At 29.2% G+C, this 20,476-nt stretch overlaps 2 protein-coding genes across 2 annotated transcripts; one reads left to right on the top strand and one right to left on the bottom strand.

Annotated features, from left to right (window-relative positions):
- Positions 1–1,242: 1,242 nt before the first annotated feature.
- On the bottom strand, positions 1,243–9,569 carry LOC114192304 (mitochondrial Rho GTPase 2-like). Its single transcript, XM_028081995.2, has 14 exons — positions 9,304–9,569; positions 8,906–9,038; positions 8,650–8,799; positions 7,741–7,917; positions 7,383–7,634; positions 6,213–6,281; positions 6,015–6,070; positions 4,455–4,536; positions 4,166–4,377; positions 3,963–4,032; positions 3,676–3,788; positions 2,044–2,194; positions 1,741–1,927; positions 1,243–1,600 (listed from the first exon to the last, which is right to left on the bottom strand). Exons 1-14 carry the CDS (start codon positions 9,507–9,509, stop codon positions 1,527–1,529), a joined length of 1,932 nt encoding a protein of 643 aa, XP_027937796.1. The 5' UTR covers positions 9,510–9,569; the 3' UTR covers positions 1,243–1,526.
- Positions 9,570–15,851: 6,282 nt separating this feature from the next.
- On the top strand, positions 15,852–20,082 carry LOC114195765 (uncharacterized). Its single transcript, XM_028086251.2, has 5 exons — positions 15,852–16,098; positions 16,363–16,434; positions 17,712–17,874; positions 19,470–19,559; positions 19,712–20,082. The coding sequence occupies exons 1-5, from the start codon at positions 15,997–15,999 to the stop codon at positions 19,867–19,869; spliced, it is 585 nt and encodes a 194-aa protein (XP_027942052.1). The 5' UTR covers positions 15,852–15,996; the 3' UTR covers positions 19,870–20,082.
- Positions 20,083–20,476: the final 394 nt, after the last annotated feature.

Raw genomic sequence — 20,476 nt, 5'->3', positions numbered from 1 at the left:
AAACATTGATTATATATATATATATATATATATATATATATATATATATATATATATATATATATGTGTGTGTGTGTGTGTGTTGTGGCAGCAGTTTTAATATAAAATGTTAGTGAAATACTAAATTTAAAACTCAGATATTATAAGTAATTTTGATTGAAATATGTAGAGAAGAATCTTAAAATTAAGATATTGAATATTAAAAGTAAAAAATTATTTTTTAATATGAGTATGTTCATATTCTGATGCAGTACTATTAAAATATTAGAAAAAGACTAAAAATCGTAATTACCACAAAAAAGACTTATATTCTTTATTCATCTAAAAATATCAGATTGAAATTTAACTATAATAATTACGTTAATTTTTATAATATTAATTTTATTTAATTATAAATTCTTTTGTTTGCAAGATTGTAATATCATTTAATTGATATTTAATTGTTTTTGAAAATTGTAAAAAAATTGAAATACAAATAAAAACGATATAGTAGAAGATTCACTTACAATAAAATACTGTAGAAAAAATAAATTAGAAGAGCCTATCATCAAATAAATTTTCACGATCACATCTAAATACTGACAGTAAGCTAATTTAAGTATCATAGTTCTTGGAAATATCCGTCCTAACCCAAGTTCTACGTATTAGACATGTATAAATAAATAAGAATTTGGATTCTTATTGAGTCTCCAATATTGTAAATGTTAACATTGTACCTTTTCATTTTTTTTAAAGTGTTCTTTTTTAACTATTTCATTTTTTATTTACGTTATTTACTTTTAAAATTAGCTTTATCAAAATAAGAGTTTTATTTTTTTGCACTAGTTTTTCATTCCAAATCTCTATTACCTGTACCCTCAAATTAATTATTGTTTTTAATTTTATTCAATTTGCTCGCTCATTTTAAATATAATATACTCCTGTACTTATTTATTTAAATTAACCGTATAAGTTTCTTATAATAATTTCAAAATTTTCCTTTTGATCGTATTTTATAGTTTTAGCTAAACTATAGAATGTATAGGATCCTTCTTTAGTTAATTCACAAGCAACTTGGACACGTTAAATAAATTAAAATGAATTGGTGATTTATTAATTTTACTAAGTATGATTGTCAACCAAACAATTGAAAATAAATTAAATGTTACAATTTTTCACCGAACTTCACACGTACTTAAGTCAAAAAAAGGTTTCAAAATTAAATTATTTCATATTTGAAAAATAAAATAGGTACATGAAATATTTAATTCCAAACAAACTCCAAAAGAGAGAGATCAATAATTACATCAAATCAAAGTAATTTAACCATGAAATATACACAATAAAAATCAATTTGGAAAAAAGAACCAAAACCATGTTCAGTTAGCTATATAAGAAGCCGTTCTAGCAATAAAAATAAATGAAATTAGTAATACTATACATAAAATATAACTTGAGGTTAGCCAGTAAGATTAGTGTGCCCAATATTGAACACGAATTCAACAGTTAATTTAAGTCAGTTGGGTAAGTATAAAGTTTCTTGATGACTAACCAGAAGAATTCTTCTTCACTGCATATGCACGACATGCTGCCAAACCAACAAATGCCATTGCAGTCCCAACTGTATATTCAAGACAGACAGTTATTTAAAAATCAACAATTGAACAATACAAAAACAGATACTTTTGAAAACTTGTGATCTATGGCTTTATGACCCATGCAGCAAGTTCTAGTAGTGGAAGGTAGCCAAGAAAAACATACCTGAGGCAAATACAAGAGAGTGCTGAAGAAGCCGATGGTATTGTTTTCTTTTCTTGCCAATCTCAGTTTCAGGAATGCTTAAATGAGGGTGCTCAGCAGCATGGACAATCTTATTGTACACGTTACTTGAATCGCCTAATTTCATACTTACGTGAATAGATGCCTCTATTCCCAATTCCTGAGTAACCTGTAGCAAAATTAAATGGATGGTAGTAGCATCCTAAACTCGAAGGTTTAACTATGAAATAATACATAACGATAACACATTCAATTATGTCATAACACTGAATTGATATGCAATACCTTTACTGAATCTTGTACTGCCCTTGGGTATGGCGTTAAATCATCCTTAGCAGCAATAAGGAGACAAGGAACTCTATAACCGGTTAGATCTCCTTGTCTAGCAACCTTCTCAAGCAAATCTCTGGATTTCCTCCATGAAAGTTCATCTGAGCTGGAAAAAAAAGAAAAAGAAAGTACAAAACCAAGATACAGCAGCGTAATCCAAAAATAAACAATCAAATATGCAACTACGAGTTGCACTAGGTTAGTCAAATTAAGGAAAATTCCACCTAAGAATAGACGTGTAGCAGAACCTCAAAATCTATGGTGGTACTAATAAAAGTATCTAAGATCAATTTTTTTATAGTCTAACATGAACTTTTGACTTGAGAAAAGAGCCTTGCCTAAAAACATAAACAATGAAGTGAGTTTTTGGTTCCTGCTTTAAATATAGCATGTGTACAAATGGACTCGGAATAAATTTGCATCACAAGATATATTCATCCATAATATGAGCCATCTTTGTCAATCAATGAGCGCCTCTCTTTCCCCACCTCAATTCTCCCACCCACCATCTCTGTCTTCCACTCTCCATGATACCAGCCCACTGATAAACTCAGAAAATTATTACGATTCCTTCCAGAAAGATGGTGTTACTTTCTGGATTCCCTCCAAGCAAATGCATCAAGTGGCTAAAAGGCTGGCGTCTAAGTTTATATTCTAAATATGATATGTTGGCATGCACACACACAGACATATCGAGAGAGAGAGAGGATGGATCATGTTACTCCTAATGGCTCTAACAAGCAACTACTCATAACCATTAGATTAAGAAATAAGAAGTTTGAATAGGGAGTAACTCTTGATCAAGCTACTGCTAGAGTAACTTTAAAGAGTCACTCCTCATCTACACTTTTCATTTCCTCCTAATCAAATGGTTCTCATAAGTAACTCTTAAGACCATTAGATTAAGAGAAATGAAAATTAAGGATGAGGAGCAATTTTGTTAGAGTTACTTTGGAAATAACTCGATCTCTCCTCTAAATCATATTGGTTTTCATATTTTGTTAGAGTGGTGGGGATTTATATTGTGGCATCATTATACCTCAAATGATCAGATCAACAATAATTCTTTCGAGTGATTCATAGAAGTTGAGTATAAAAGCACAAACAAAAGAATATAAGTTAAATAGACAAGATGGACAAAGACCCAGCCTACAAACAGGGTAAGAAGCTGGAAACTCCAGAAAGATGGTAGGGAGAGTGGAAGAGAGAAGGTGAATGTAAGCCACGAGAGTGAGAGAACAAAAAGGGGGCATGTGGGATTTTAATGAAATATGTTTTGATAATTTACCGTCTGTTTCTAATTAGTAAATAACATTCATATCGATAGCTAATAGGGTAATATACCATGAAAGGCAGATATTCAAGGGATCTAAGCAAGAACCAGATGTCAATGCAAGCAATATTGCACAAAACAAATTTAGGTAGTTAGTTTATGCATAAATACACTCGATACCAACATCTCTTCAATGCATCATTTTAATTTACTGCTCATAAATATGCTGATTACAGAAAAACACGGTGTGAAACACCAATCTAATAATTTAAATGTCCCAAAGCATGATCACACAAACACACTTCGCACCGTACCTGTCATACACAAAAACAGCAACATCACATGCTGCCAAATAGTCCTTATTTGACAAAACATTTGATACGTTACTCTCTGGTATCTCCCGCAACACAAGAGTTTTTCTGGCTCCCTGTATAGCAGAAGCAAACACTGGGATCATGAGAAAATAGACTGCATATTGTACCCAATTTCCCCCACAACATCTATGTGACTCCTATATTTACTAGCAAAGCATGAGATAAGGACAATATCATTTTTCAAAATCATTTAAATAACGGTAATGTTGTGACATCATGATACTCACCCCAATCAATTCAATGGCATTTACGGCAAACCTTTCAACTGTTGATGGTGTATAATTGTTTGAGAACGGCCTGTGAAAATGGAGCTAATTGTTTCTTAGAAGGAAAACAGATATAAACAGTAGGAGAGAATGAAATTCACTAACTCATGGATCAAAATATATTTAAAGACACGCTGACTATGGTGATTGGTTCAGAAGCACACCTTCCCAATAATGAATCCAACAGAGCAGACTTCCCAGAACTTTTAGAACCAAAAACATAGCATTGGAACACATTCCTTTCTGTTGATTGCTTCTTGCGATCTACTGCTCTTCTGCGAGTAACACGGAGAGCTGCCTCAGGATTACCACTATATCCAATGTAAATCAAATTAGCCAGGCTACATGGTGGATCAAGTAATGTCATAAGGGCCCACTGCATCATACAATTCAAGAGATATATCAATAACTAACTCATTCTGAAGAATAAACAACAGTATATATTATCCCCACCTGTGATTGGAATCCATTAAGGGATATGTAACCCATGTCATTCATCTCAGCAGAATCCTTATACAGCGCATCATTCCAAGGACTGCAATCACAACCATGTACCAAACCTAAGATGGACGACATCAAGTGGAAAAACTAACTATAATAATTTCAAGAGTATCACAATTGAAATAGGAAACAAAGTGAATAATATACAAAGTACATACCCCCTTTGAACAGTAGATAAAATTAAAAATCAATACTACTATCAGATATGCTTCAGCTGAAAAATTGTAAAATAGTAATTTTTCCAAAGGTAACACTGTCTTTTATAGGATTGTGAAAAAAACATCTATTTTTTGAGCTCTCATAACGCAGAAATAAATAGGTGTTTCGTGCTGCACAAACATAGACTTTTTGGCAAGGAGTAGTCAAAGCAATCTTTTAAACAGAGAATTATTGTCAAACACAGAATATCCTGAATTTTAGTGATGTCTCCAATATACTGATTGCTTCAATTAGTCTAGATAATGTCTGGATGAACTTCTTTTTAAACACTTATAAGAGAAGAAAATAAAAATATCAAATGAAGTGAACTTTTCTCATAAGCTAAAATCAACTTATGCACTTAAGTTTTATAGAAGTTTTCTCATCTGACTTCCCCAAAGCTAAGATGCTTAAGTTGATTTCAACTATTGGGATTAGTTATTATTTTCTGTTTCTAAAAGTGTTTATAAAAAATTTTGTGTAATTGGCACCCTAATTACATTTCTAAGCTTTTTGATATGCCAAACTTGGTTTCTATCAAATGACATACATATCTTTAAAGCAAACCTATGAAGCTCGGACATATCTCTCAAATGATGTATTTCTGTGTCCAGCATTTATCAGACACCAAGACGTGTACAATAGTTATACACCACGTACGTATTGATCAGGTTTCTAAGTCAAAAGAAATTTTTTGTCTCTAACATAATTTTGACATGTTTCCAACACAATATTAACAAGGATAAATACAATGATTTTTTAAAACCTATAAAATTATAAACTTATTACATAAGTTTCTATTATTATTATAGAAATAAGGAACAAATCTTATATAATCATATAAGTATTATTCAGAACGTTTTTATTTAATCCCCTCATGTCATATCTTCATATAATGTGGAATTTTTTAAAATTGTTAAGCATAAGACAACATCATCAGTCACATCTTACTTGCGGAATTGCACAAAATCTATAACCAATACCTATAAAGGGATAACAAGAGGCAGGTCATTTAAGACTTAACCTGAACATTTGCAGGAAACAAGTCTACTAATTCTCAGTGAGCCTATTTATAAAGGATATTATCTTCTCTTAGCAATGATTACTCAGTTTTGTTGCACCTATAACTTATCTTAAAAATTTAGTCAACCAAATCTAGAGTTATACATCCACAATAAGAAAAAGTAATTTAGTTATGCAGACTAAATATGACATTAATGAGATGCGGGTTATAGAAGGGACAATCAAAAGATGAGTTCACCTTTTATTTTTCTATACAGAGAAAGTTTAGGATGAGGGGGTTAGCAAACTCACCTTTCTGGAGCAGTACAAAATAACTTATCAATTTCAGCAGGCCGTAGGGCTCGATCCTGGAGAGTATCAAGGTTCAAAGAAGTAAATAGAGAAAATGTATATTAGATTTGGAATACCACCTAAAAAGAACACAGAGTGAAGGGGGTCGAAACGCATAATAGAAATCAAGAAAGTGATAAGAAAACCATTACTACATACTTTATCTGAATCTAACAGTCGAAAGATACCATTTAGAAACTCTACAGCTTCACCTGTCAGCTCCACACTCTGTAAGATTATGTTGTACAAAAGTTAATACTTCGTACCATTTTAAATTTTAACAAGAAAATTAAAATAACTTCACAACAATTGGTGATGAATTGATGACCTATACAATGTCAGGAAATGCACTAATTGGGAAAAAAATGCATATTATCATGCTGTGTCTTTTTCGTCTTCATAAACCATTTGACTCAACAAAAATGTATCATAAAATCAATAGCAACAAATATCATCATCTCTCTCCATCTCAGTATCAAGCAACATGGAATAAAAGCATCCCCTCAGTTCCATTTTACCTAACTTTTAAGTTCAACAAAACAGTAATTACTATTTTCTCAAATATACCCTCATCTTTACCAATCCTTAATTATTCTACACACCTATAAAAAAATGAGAGAGGTAATGGTAGAAAGAGTTTCAGAGTAATTAATGTGATCTTGAACTTAACAAGTGACCAATAAATAGAAACAAATTCTCCAAAAATCTAACACCTAAAAAGAAATGGAGTGAGCAACTGAGATAACATATAAAAGAGATAAGCGGCATAATTAGGAAAATAAAAATAATTCTAGTACATATATGAGTAAAGCAATTGAAGCAATTGTATTTCTTAATATGTGAGCTATAACATTAAAAACCAAATATAAAGAAAAATTGGGAGAATGCTATATTAACAACAACAAACTAATTGCAAATCCAAAATTCTAAATAGCCATATGTATACAAGAGGAATGCTGGCAGATAAGGAAAGATCTGGACAATAACAATGTCTCAACATATAATGGTCATTTTTAAGAGCAAATTTAAAATCCATACTTCACTTCTGCAATTCACCAATCCCGGAGGCATGCGTTTTCACAACTAGTATATGCAAAACCTACCTGTGAATAGCTGAAATTGCAGTCAACAAATAAGTGTAACCTAAATGTAAAATTCTACTCTTCCAAATTCAACAACCACACGTATTTTCTATTATTGTTAATACCAATACTGAATAATGTACGGTCAATTTGTTGTATCGCTACTTCAGCCTCTTCAATTTAAACCACAGTCAGGTAGACATAAAGGTGGAATTTTGACAGTAATATAACAAAGAAACTGTGTCACCTGATCCAAAGCACGCTTGGCCGGAACAGGAAGGAAATCATCCTTCAGTTTCAAATTATTATCATATCCAAAGTTTCTTAGAACAGCCCATAATGTCTCTGGACGCCCTTTTTTGAGGAACATATTATGAACACAAACAAATCCTGGAAAAGTAAGACCAAGTGAGTTGACCCCTTCTGGTACTTTCTGCTGTACAACTGATTTGATTCCAGCTATTTCAGATGATTGCAATGGTACATTGAAACATCTAACCTGTTGGTATATTTGCATGCTTTGAATAAATGGCCACAATGAAAATAATAAATATTCAAACGCAAAAGAGGAAATTTGAAAAAAAAAATATAAATACAACAATAACCTGAAAATCATTTAGTTCTGCTTCATTGAGGGCTTCATCCATGTCACGATCACAAAGAACAAATATTCTTCTCAATGCCCTAACACATCGATCTGTTAAAGCTTGACTTTCAATATTATACAATGGATCTACTGGATGCAGTACCGCTTTTTGAGCAAAATAAAAAACTTCAGGGACCTGAAATATTAGAATTAACATTAAATTCAGGCACTTATATTTTGCAAACAATGATGACAATATTATCAAGATCGTGTCCTTATATATAAATTAACTGCAATATTACATAGACTCGTGAATTTCTTACTTTACACTTGAGTTAAGCTATATTCGATAAAGTTTTCCCATAAACATTTGTAGGAAAAAGAAAATAAGAGAAAAAAAATGAAATAAGCTTATCACATGAACTAAAATGTTTGTGTACAAGTTAAAATCAGCTCTTTGTAGAAGCTAAAATCATTTAACTTTTCCAAAATGTTGATTTTAATTTATACACAAACTAATTTTAGTTTATAAGGAAAACTTATTTCATTTTTCCTTTTAATTTTTTTTTTCTCTTACAAGAGCTTCTAGAAAAGCTTATCCAGACATGGTAATGGATCTAAAGGAGAAATGAGAACTCATTTAGCTGGATTTTTTTTTCCGTCTTTTGCACTATTTGTATTTGATGAATTAGTAGACTTCAATAAAACATAGCTTTTATTTTAGCACAAGGGAAATGCAATAGAAACTATATTTATTTACAATATACTGCTGTAAATTGTAACGAATGGACGTGATACAATCTATAGTAGCATCGACCGATATTTGAGCAAGAAAATAAGATAGAATCCTGTTTTCTTATATACAGGATAAAATGTCTATGAATAATTCAGCATCACCAGGAACAAATAATGCAGAGAAGTAAAATACCTGGTATTGCGTAGCAGCAGAGCACTCAATGCATGTGACAATTTCCTTGAACTGTTGCAGTAGCTGTGTCATGAGGCGCTCCAAGCTCACTTGCTGGCTTTCATCCCTAAGATCCAGCTTGCAACCAACCACAATTACAGGCACCTTCACCTACATCAATGCATCACCAAAAAAATCAACAACAATAAACAAATTATCACTATTTGTTTACCACTCGTACTTCGTTCCTCGTTGAAAAATGGAAAAAGCCACCAACCTCCAACTTATGCAGTTCCGGGAACCAGTAAGAACTCAACCGAGAAAACGAAGCCGTGTCGTTGCAAGCATAGGTTAAAACCACAACATTAGCTCTTTTCAACTCTTCGTTACGCTTGCTTTGTTTGTCCAAGCTACACACAACAAAAACGCGCGTTCATTCGGAGCATAATCAAACACTTCAAATCTAGAGGGATCACGGCGAATAAGATAGAAATAACATGCATAACGTAGAACGAACGAAGTTCAGTAAAAAAATGCGATTCAGCTATCGCGCCTTTAATTGATCAATTATTTCGTAAAATACGGATTGCGTCGACAAAAAAAAAAAAAATCGATGAAACTAATGCGTGGAATTAATTTTGGAAAGTTACGGAACTGAAAGAGAAGAAGGAGGACCTGGAAGATGTATCAATGACGGTAAGCGGAACCTTATCGGGGAACAAATCAGGGGGCAATAGAGTGGGCGGAATAACCGGCGTAATGGACTCGGCAAATGACTCCGTCGCGATGGCAGCTATCAGGCTCGATTTTCCGGTGGCGCGGTCGCCGGTAACCACTACTCGAACTCCACTGCGACCGCTGAAGCTTGACTGATTTGCCATTGATACGATGCCTGATATCAGACCAGGAACGACGGGAAATAATCAAAGCACAGATAGGTAGAGTTTCGGGTTTAATTGCTTGTAAATGTTGGTTAATTTTAAAATTTATTAATTAATTATAAAATAGTTATTTTTAAGATAATTTATACTAAAATAGTTTAATTATTCAGTTTATCAGTTATATAAAGACCACCTTTACTTTAATCTTTATACTGATTAATATTATTTATTATTTGTATATACTATTTTTAGCATTGTTTTGTTGTTATCAGTTTAGGTGATAAAAAAAAATTAAATTACATTTGTAGGAAATAAAAAAAATTAAAACGATATGGGTAAGAATTAAAATAAATAATTTTAAAATATAAGAAACAAAATGTTAAACTTCAATGACTATAAAGATTAAATGAGTAACTAAACGTCTACAAATTAATAACTTGTTATACATCGTCTTTTGCAATTGAATAACGATATAGATTATTTTATATAATTAGACTTTTTCTTCTTAACACGACGACTATTTATGAATTCAAATAAGAAATAAATATGTATTATTACGGAATAATAATGAAGCTCTATATTAAAAGATAGTTTAAATTCGATGGAAACGCGCCCTCTTAATATAATTAAATTATTATAAGTGAGAAATTATAATTAAATGATATATATGGTATATTTTAATTAAGTTTTTAAAATAAATTAAAGAAAGTAAGAATTAAGTTACTTTTATTACAATGAGTATTATCTAATTTTTTGTAAGTTTAATTGTGTCACATTAATTTTTTATGCATTTTGCAATTTTTGTTTAGGTTAAACATGTAAACATTGAAGTAAAAATGAGTTAAATTATGTAAATAACTCAAATACGCTGAAATGCGTTTAAAACTTCAAATAAACTTAAAAATAATGGTTAAAATAACTAAATACACACATTTTCAAAATTGAGAAAATAAATTAATTTAAAGTTTAATAGATAGATTATTTCTAAATTTCACATAAAATTAAGGGATAAAAACATATATAACATATTTAACTTTTTTATTTTAATAAGACACTTTCATGAATAGTTTATTTTATTACTATAAAAAGTATATAATCTTAAGACAGACAAATATTTTTTTTTTAATTTTTATGATTTAGGATTTCATTTTTTGAAATCTTAAATTTTATATCCTAACAACATATTTTAATGGGTTCTTATAAAATTTAAATCTTTACGTTTACGTGAAGGGACCTCAGACTTTAATTTCCCTGTATTAATATATTTTTATAAAATTAATCATTTATTGATTAAATTACTAAAAGCGTCATTTATCTTTTATATATTATTCAGCTTGATTTCTCATGCTTTAAAATTTTTATTTCAATTCTGTATCTTTTTAAATTACATTAAATCATTTTTTGCCACAATTAATGATAAGTTTTAACATGTGAATTTGGTAAAGGAAAAATTGGAAAGAGGAAGATTTTTTTGAGGACTTATGGTTTATTTTATTTCGTTAATAACTTGTGCAGGAAATTTGTTTTTTACGGGTTTTTATCTTTAGTTTCAGTAAAATTTGAAATTAGTTATCTTTAAAAATACGTGAATTTAGTTTTTTTTTACCAAATTTTGTTAAGTTTATATGATGTTTCAAACGCATTTCATAATAGTATTTGAATTGTTTACACTGTTTGACACATTTTCGCTTCAATGTTAACTCAAATATTATCATAAAATGCGTTTAAAATGTCAAATAAATTTAATAAAATTTGATAAAAATAACTAAATTCACGCATTTCTAAAAATAAAAGACTAAATTGATATAAAATTTCAAAAATTAATTAATTCCAAAATTTATTAAAACTTGAGGAATAAAAAATATATTTAATCTTATATTATATTATATTATGTTTACCGATCATGTCATACTTACTTCTCTTGAATCTTAAATGTGTGGTGTAACATAACAACAAAGCCTAATTGTAAAACATAGGAAAGATTATAGAATTTTCAATAGTTGAAATCCGAAACCAAAATCAAACGCTAAATGTCAGGAAAAAAATGCAATTAAGCTAATCTAGTTATAAGTAATTCGTCACAAAAATCATCTTTGCTAAAAAAACATGAAGGCAAAGAAATTTATGGAAAGTTACTTAAGTGTGTTTTTAAACAAAAATAATTAAAGCTCTTATTTAAAAAAAATATTAATAAACATATTTGAAGGTGCAGAATTAACTTTTAAAAATTCATCACTAAACGAAAATTATATAGATATTTCGTGACATGATATATTGTTCATGCATAGAATGAAAAAATAATCTACGTAAAGTTAAACATATTTATGACTATCAAATATTTAATATTATTCTTATGTTTGTTTGTAGTTCTTTATAAAAAGAAAAATATCATTTGCATAAATTAAAACAAATTTTGGATCGATGATGATTAAAAAGAGACACCGTGAGCATAAGAACCTGCCAACTAAAGCCAAACAAATAAATTATGATCGTATGGATGATGACGCTAGTTGGTGAAATGCATATTAAATACATTTAATGCACTCTAGGCATTTTTTTATATTTGTTAAATTTCAAATCAAATAATCCAAAAATATCTATAATATTCAAGAATAGATGGAGGAGAATACTTTATACTAACATCAACTACTTTCATTTGAGGGTTAAATGGAAAAAAATAAAAAATAAGTTAAAGGATGAAATACAAGTAATTGATGTGAAAAATCGTCAAAGTTAAAATATATGGATAAAGATTTTTCTCTCTCTATATATATATATTTACTGTTGTTAACGGTAGAAAAATAGTCAAAGTTACTATTTTATGAAAGTTTCACAAGTATTCATACAAAAAGATAATAAAAATCATCAACAAGCTCTCTTTTAAAACCAAGTTTTACTAAAGTGTCTCTTATGCTATCTATGTGACATTCAAGTATATCATCTTTTATTTATTTAGGAAGTGTAGAACACTAAAAAAATGGTTAAATATGTTTTTGATCCCTTAAGTTGTAGTGAAATTTGAAATTAATCTCTTTTCAAAATCTTTGATCAATTTAGTTTTTCATTTTTTTAAATGCGTGAATTTAGTTATCTTAACCAAATTTTGTTATGTTTACATGACGTTTCAAGCGCATCTCATGATAGTATTTGAATTGTTTACACCGTTTGACACATTTTCACTTTAATGTTAACTCAAATATTATCATAAAATGCGTTTAAAATGTCAAATAAATTTAACAAGTTTGATAAGAATGACTAAATCGACGCATTTATAAAAATGAAAGACTAAATTGGTATAAAATTTCGAAAATGAACTAATTACAAAATTCATTGAAACTTGAGGGATCAAAAACATATTTAACCCATAAAAAATTATTGCTTAAAAGTAAAATATTTTCATGTAATAATAAAAAATACTTATTTAAACAAGTTTGCATCTTAATACAACTTAGAAGTTAACTTAAACATAATAAACAAAGCAGTACAAAAATATAATGTTTTTCTTTCCCATTCTTATAGAAAATAAAACGTTATCTTCAACCATGACCTCTTTTTGGATATTTTTATACTAAAAATATGATGTTAAAATTTTTACTTACGTGAATAATATTTTTTTTATTACATGCTTACTTCTTTAAACTACTTATCTTTATGAGATTTGAATAAGTAGACTAAAGATGTTCTCAAATTGTAAGATTAAAAGAATCAATTTTAATTTGAAAAAGATAACAAAATTATCCAAAATTATATATATTTATTTATTTTTCCTCTAAGATTTGTTTCATTGACCATCGTGTTCTATGTGGGGTTAATATTAAATGAGGGCATTTAAAAAAATCATCATTGATTTGCAATGTTAGGGAAGACTAATCCTCCATATTAAACCTAATTGTAGGTTAGTTATTATTTATTTATAAAGTTTTGGTTTTGCAAAGTTCGGTTGCCATAACTGCTTTTGTGCAGTGTTGAATTTTGTTGCCTGGTGTCAACTCATGATAAGATTAGAGTTTTGGTGACCTAAATCACTTGAGTTTGGGTATATACAATCTACTTCGTTTGGTTTCTGATACATAACCTACATGTATCTAGCTTTCTCAACATTCTTCACCAGAAAAATTAAGAACATTGCTTCACCAACCATAATCTGCCACATTAAATACAACATGTCTAATAATAAATTTATAAAAAATGTTTCTCCTTTTTTCTTTATTTTTTTCTGGTTTCTTCTCAACTACTCATTAATCGCATTCATAACCTGCTTCAAACAAATCCTGCACACATTAAACAAGTCGAAATAATAAACAACAAAAGATTATTAAGATTGACTTTTGTTTGAATTAGTATTGTATGTTAGTTTGTATCAGAAGCATGAGTCCCACCACATGTCATCATCCTCAATCATTGTAATCACTTTCGTGTTTTGTTTACAGAAAAAAAAAAGGTTAAATTATAACCAAAAGAAACATAATCTTTTTTTGTTTAAAATCTTAAAAATATGGTTCCATTACTTTAGACGACAGTTTTCGTCATCCATGGTAATCTATAGTATACATTGGTATAAAACTCGAGCTATTTTAATTTTTCCCTCACAACTTATTTTTCCGTTATATTTTTTATAAAAAATATACAGAAAACGATATTGTTACCTACCTAATTTTATTATATTTTAGTTAATTTGTTTAAAAATTTTGCGCAGTCTTTATAACAAAAAAATATAATAATTTTATATTAGAATTTTGATTTAAAAAATAAATTTTAATTTTGAGATTTTGGATTGACGCTGTTAATTGAAGAAATTTATCCATACACTTCCTAAAATCGTAAATCATTAAAGTGTTGTGATAAAGTGATGAAGATTGTTTCTTTCAAATGTTGGAATGGTTTGGTAAGGTGGTTAAGAATAGTTGCTATAATTATATAGCTTCCACATATGTAGATAGAATAAGGGTTAGGAAAGAACCGTTTTGTTCCCATTTTGAGAATTTAAGCTTAGAAGATTGATTAAACCAATTGACAATGATTATTGTATTACCATAAGTATATATTATTAGAACAAATTTACATCATTAAAAAAAATAATCCAATTGAGGTTTTGACCAAAATAAATAAACAAAAGAGCATGGAGCAAGTGTTACTAACCGCAATCACACGCAGCTTCAACAACACCAAAATAGATGAAGGGGTTTACCGAACTCAACCTAAGTCCTACACTCATCATGGTCTCTATTTGTACTTGCTTTCTTTCATCTAGTTCTATAATATTAAATTAAATACTCATATTTTTATATATCTGATAATAGAAAATGACACTTAATATTCATTTTAGTTTATAAATATACATAAGTTCACTTTTTTTAATGAAATGATATTCCTTTCTTTTACTTTATTTAGAAGTTACATATTATAATAAAAAGTTAACAAAAAAGTATGAAACTTAGCATATTACATTTACATATTTTTTGTAAATGAAAAAATAAACCATTTAACTGCCACAAAATTACTTATAATGTTATTAATAACTATTGCGAAAATTATTATGTAAAATAGAGGATACTGAGATCTAATTCAGCATTATCAAATAACCTCTGTGTCAAGTAAATGTAATTTTCTCTTTATTCTATGTATGCTTATGCAAATCTCGTATATCTTTTATCAGAGTAAATATTATTTCAATTTGATAAAGTCGTTATGAATAATATTTTTTTTAAGTATTTAAGATTATTATAACTTTAAAATTTAAAATGATGAATTAAATTAGGACAAATTCATGTATATATATATATATATATATATATATATATTGATGCATACACTTCTTTTTAATTTATTATATTCAACGCTTTACACGCATGTCTCTCATTTCTAGAGTACGAGATCAAATGATTTCAAAAGATAACATAAAGTAAACAAGAAAAGAGTGCGAAAAGCAACATAAAGAATAATCACTGGAGCATATGTGTGGGGAGAATTACTTTTCAAGAAACAATCATCTTTTTTTCTAAAGTTCTTCCATGAGTGTGATTAGTAATCAGTTATTTCTTTAAACTAAGTTAATATATACATTCACGAATTAGGAATGTTGATTAATTTACAGTTCTTGCTTTTTATTTTGCATTTATTAAGAAAGACTTTAATCCAAGGAAATATATTACAGTGACGGAGAAAAGTAAAAACTTTCTCTAAAAGATCGTTATTTTCTATATTTTTATGGATGAAAACTATTTTTCAACGATAAAAAAAATTCTATTTAAAAGATAATTATTTTTTGTATTTGTGATCGATGTGGACCCTGAATATGAAAACTAATCAATTGAGAACTTTTTTGTGAAAGATGATTTTTTTTTTCTGCAGTCACTGACACGCAAGTTATTTTAGTTGAGTTGCAGGTCGGAAGTTGGAGTTTAAAAAGCTTCTCTCTCCCTCTCTCACATTCCAGTGTAAGATTCATCAAAATCATTATCACTGTAATCTTTTCTCTGTTCCTCTCATGGCTTCTCTTCATGATGATGGTGAAGTTGGTTTCGAAGAAGGAAAGCTCTTGCTACCCTCTAATGTTCTGGACGAGGCATGTGACTCAAATAACAACAAGGTTAACACTAATAGTACCTTAGTTTCTCTTCTTTCTTTCATCACTTTGTTTCCTTCAACACCACTTTCTCTACCTGTTTCAATTCCAAACAAGCATCTGGGTCGCTTCATTATAATTTGAGATTCATTTCTCTCCACATTTCTGGGTTTTTTTATTGAACCGATATAATGCATTTGATTTCTCTGATTGGATTTGATGTAGAGTTTTGATAAATAACAACATATTATTCTTCGACTAATTTGTGTTATCTGAACTTTCATATAGATTCATAAGAGGAGTCACCAGAAACACCAGCAACCAAGTTATCACAGATATCAAAGGGAAACACAGTCACAGGTACTGTTCTATGTAATTCTGTTAATCACTCTCCCTGCCTCTGGTTGTGGTCACAAACAAAAAAGGTGCAATATTTGCGTATTTGTGGTAGGTAGAATATAAATATATCCTTTTATTTTAGTTAGGTTTAGGTATTAATCAGGGTGCAGTTTTAGTAATATGCACTTTAAGGATAGATATATGAGATGACAGAAATTCCAAAAATGCGTTAGGCGCTTTATTAATAAGTGAAACTACCGAATGAGAAAGTAAAAGTAGTTTTATTTAATCATTATGGGAACCTCTTGTTAAGATTTGAATTTGGCATATCTGTGACTTTCACTTTTGTATAAGGAAATTTAGCAGCTAGGTGTTAGTGGGAATAAAAAGATATGCTTTTGCACTTGAACTGTTAGATCCTTTGCTGCACAGAGTTTTCTTTTGGAACAAAAGGGTCTTTAGATGCATGCTTCTGATATATATTCCTGGTCTTTTTACTTTGTTAAATTTTTGTTTTGTCCTAGTCTTCTGGGTAACATTCTTTTGAGTTGAGAACAGCAAAAAGACCAGAAATAAAGCAGATCCTAGTTTTAATTTATGGCGTGGCTCAAAGTTCAGCAATAAAGGGATGAAAGTTAACTTGTCAATTGAAAACTGTCTCAATCTAGCTAGTGAGTCTGGTTTAGTTTTAAAAATTGAAAAGGTGAAGCATCTATATATACTATATTAAACAGAACTGTGCTATAGTTAGATAACATTGAGTGGCTTGTTAGAAAAGTTGCAAAGCTTGCAATATGAAATTAGACATGTCATGACGCATGCCTCGTTTCTCACATTCATACATAACCAAGGTGCAGTGACATAAGAAAGAATGTGGATTGATGGTTTAAATAAAGAGTGTGTAATGTCAGGGTTTCTTAGTTCTTGACACAGAGGCTATTTGATAAGCAATCTGCAAATTCTTTATTTATATTTTGAAACGTTGAAACGTTGAAACTTTCATTTGTTCTTCATTCAAACCTGTATATTTTAATTCTTTAACTCCCAATTGCCTTAAAAAAAATGGTGGAGTGTTTAATTGTAACTTCCACTGTGTCAATGTGTGGTATATCGGGAATTCTGCTATAAATAGGCTTATAGCAGTTAATGAATACGGCGGAGGCAGAGTGAAATGTTACTGTTATGTAATTAATGTAGTTGTTTATGAACAGAGACTTTATCTGGTGAATAGTTTAATTGTTTCTTCACCATTTTCATTTTGATGTATCTGAAATTGAAAAATGTTATGTTTACTTCAGCGTTCAAAATTTACTGCAAGATCATCATCATATCAAAGGCCTAAACATGCCACAGGTGGACCTGGAATGCAAGCTGTTTTCTTAGTTTCGGGACAAGGATCATGTGGTGGTACTGGGGTGTTCTTGCCTCAAAAAGCAGGCACAAAATCAACTAGAAAACCAGGTTTGCTTTTGCATTTGAAGTTGAACTTTTTAGTTTGAAGCTTTTGTTTATAGACTGTCATAGCAAAAATTTCATAAATGAAGGTTATCCTTTTGTACAAACCAATCCTAATACAACCAACCAAATTAAATTATTCCTCATTACTCTCTTGTACTGAAAAAAATCAACCCAATCCGTACACAAACTTAGTAGATATATTAAATAGGGTTTTAGTCTAGCAAAAATATCTAGTTCTTTATAACATGACTAATCGAAGTTTAAATTTATGTTTGATTATTTAAGTTTTTTAGAGTATATTTTTCAAAACACACTGATATTTTGATAAACCTTTTTTTATAAATTTTGACAATTTTTTTTTATATATCAAATATTTCTTTTAAGTTATATTAATTTTTTTTTTCATCTAATGAAGTGTTATTATGTTAACATTGTCAAAAATTTGTTAAAAGATATTTTGTTAGAAAATAATTTTTGTTTTTCAAGAGAAAGTAAAACTTGGGTAGGATAAAAAAAAGATAAATAGTTAGTTTTATTCGTAAAAGTGTGAATTGGAATCTATTTTCAACTCCTGAAAGTAAAACAAAAAAAAAATCTAAAAAATAACATTAAAAGTTAAAATATGTTTCAATTTACTCCTCTTGTTAATTTGATAGTTATCTGAAATATTGTGGGTCTACGTGATAGTTGACTTTGTATACATAAATGACACATGAGAGTTTAGTCTAGTGGTCCGAAGTGAAAGTTAACTTTATTTTTACTTTTTAAATACTCGTGACGTGTTTTTTTCTTTTAATCTAGAGTCTTTAAATTTAATAATTTAATTTCGTATTAATCCTTGAAAATGCTTTCGAAATTTCAATTAAGTCTCACATTATATATAAATTATTGGTAAAAGCATTATCATTTTGCTTCACTTAATTTCTACTTCTTTTTTTTCTTTCACAGACTTTGTGAATCCATCTTAATGACTATATAAAATTTGAATACTCATAGAATTAAATATAACTTTTAAGATATGCTTTTACATATCACAAGCGCTTAAGAACATGTTCTAAAAATTTTATAACATATAAGTTAAAAATTTGATGCATTTTGGTTTGAAATCTTAGCAGTTGACGTATTGCATTTAATCAATAATTGCTACTATATGTAATTGCATATAAAATAGTTTATAATATTTGAAATTATATACACACCATACGACTTTAACATCTATTATATGACTTTTTTTAAATTTTAACTTTGAATGAACAAATTACAACAATTTCTTAAGCATAGCAAACGATATCATCACAATCACTTTCAATAAATATATATCGTCAAAGGAATAAAAAATAATAATAAATATTTAAAAGAGTATCTCAAAATTAAGCCTTGAGTTTGGGACTCAACACGCCTTGAAATTTATTTAAATTTTAAATAATCAACTTGATGAAAAGATGGACAAGACTAATGTGAATAAACAGGCCTTTTTGGAGTAAAGCTAAAACGTAAATTTTAATTTTGCCATGCAATTTGTCTAGTTTTGGTGAAAAATATTCATAATTAGAATTTACATTAAAATAATTGACCTCACTATTAATATTGTTTTGCAGCATGTGCTCCAGTCCTCCTTCCAGCTCGAGTAGTTCAAGCCCTAAATCTAAAAGTGCACCAATTAGGCATGCAGATTTCACCTTCTCAAGGTCTCATATTTAACCCTTATTTAAGAAAAAACATATATAATTTTACATATCATATTCTAATATCTTAAGTTAAAATATTTAACGAATATTTTCATGACATGATATTTATTCTTATACCATATATAAAATGAATGCTCCATAATGTCATGCAGGTCCCAAATATGGGCAAAGAAACGGAGAAGTGTACAGAAGTGAGTCAACAAAGAAGAAAAGTTATGAAAAAGAGGGTATGAAGCAATGCAGTGTTATTATATCTCAGAGTCAAAGTTGTTCTCCTGATATATTTCTTCCAAAGGAATGGACATACTAATTAACTAGATCTTCATTTGTTCAATGCAAGCCAAAAACACACAAGGAGATCATATTGTAAATGCTTTGCATGCAGTGAGTTAGAAACAAGATCCCTTCATAAATCCGGGTGTTATTACATTCTTTGTGCTGCTGTTATGTTCATTATACAAGCTCTCACCATGTAATGATTGTTTATTTATAATAAATAAAAAAAGCACAAAGGTTCCGGTTAGAGACATATTACACACATGTTTTTTTTTTTTTATGTTGCAAATCACAAACTAGAGATGAAACGAGTGAATTTTCATTATATAAATGAGTACAAACCTCACCTTACAAGTTAATTTTATGAGATTAGGTTAAACTTAAAATTTATTTCTTAACATGATATTCAGAGCAATGAATGTATTTATTAATTTTATTGTGTCATTCATTATCGAAAGACTTGTGTCACTTGTTAGAGAAATTTGTTTGTTTAATCTATCATGCCATTGCTATAGGAGCTAAAGTTGTAAAAACGGATAACCCGACTCGACCCACTACGGATTAATGATTTAGTGAGCCAACCCAATCCGACTAACTTTTTAGCGAGTCAAAAAAAATTAAACTCGGCTTAGTCCATCATG

Source organism: Vigna unguiculata, chromosome 1 (genome assembly GCF_037176805.1).
Source record: "Vigna unguiculata cultivar grain cowpea cultivar isolate G323 ecotype 2 chromosome 1, ASM3717680v1, whole genome shotgun sequence".
In the NCBI taxonomy this organism is placed as follows: Eukaryota; Viridiplantae; Streptophyta; class Magnoliopsida; order Fabales; family Fabaceae; genus Vigna; species Vigna unguiculata.
This window is presented reverse-complemented; position numbering and strand designations above follow the sequence as displayed.

Excerpts from the sequence above, each read along its gene's own strand:
- LOC114192304 (XM_028081995.2), bottom strand. The coding sequence starts at position 9,509 with ATGGCAAATCAGTCAAGCTTCAGCGGTCGCAGTGGAGTTCGAGTAGTG. Across the intron at positions 8,800-8,905 it reads CGGAACTGCATAAGTTGGAG|GTGAAGGTGCCTGTAATTGT; the intron begins GTTGGTGGCTTT and ends GCATTGATGTAG. Across the intron at positions 6,071-6,212 it reads GACTGTTAGATTCAGATAAA|GATCGAGCCCTACGGCCTGC; the intron begins GTATGTAGTAAT and ends GATACTCTCCAG.
- LOC114195765 (XM_028086251.2), top strand. The coding sequence starts at position 15,997 with ATGGCTTCTCTTCATGATGATGGTGAAGTTGGTTTCGAAGAAGGAAAG. Across the intron at positions 17,875-19,469 it reads AAAATCAACTAGAAAACCAG|CATGTGCTCCAGTCCTCCTT; the intron begins GTTTGCTTTTGC and ends ATTGTTTTGCAG. Across the intron at positions 19,560-19,711 it reads GCAGATTTCACCTTCTCAAG|GTCCCAAATATGGGCAAAGA; the intron begins GTCTCATATTTA and ends AATGTCATGCAG.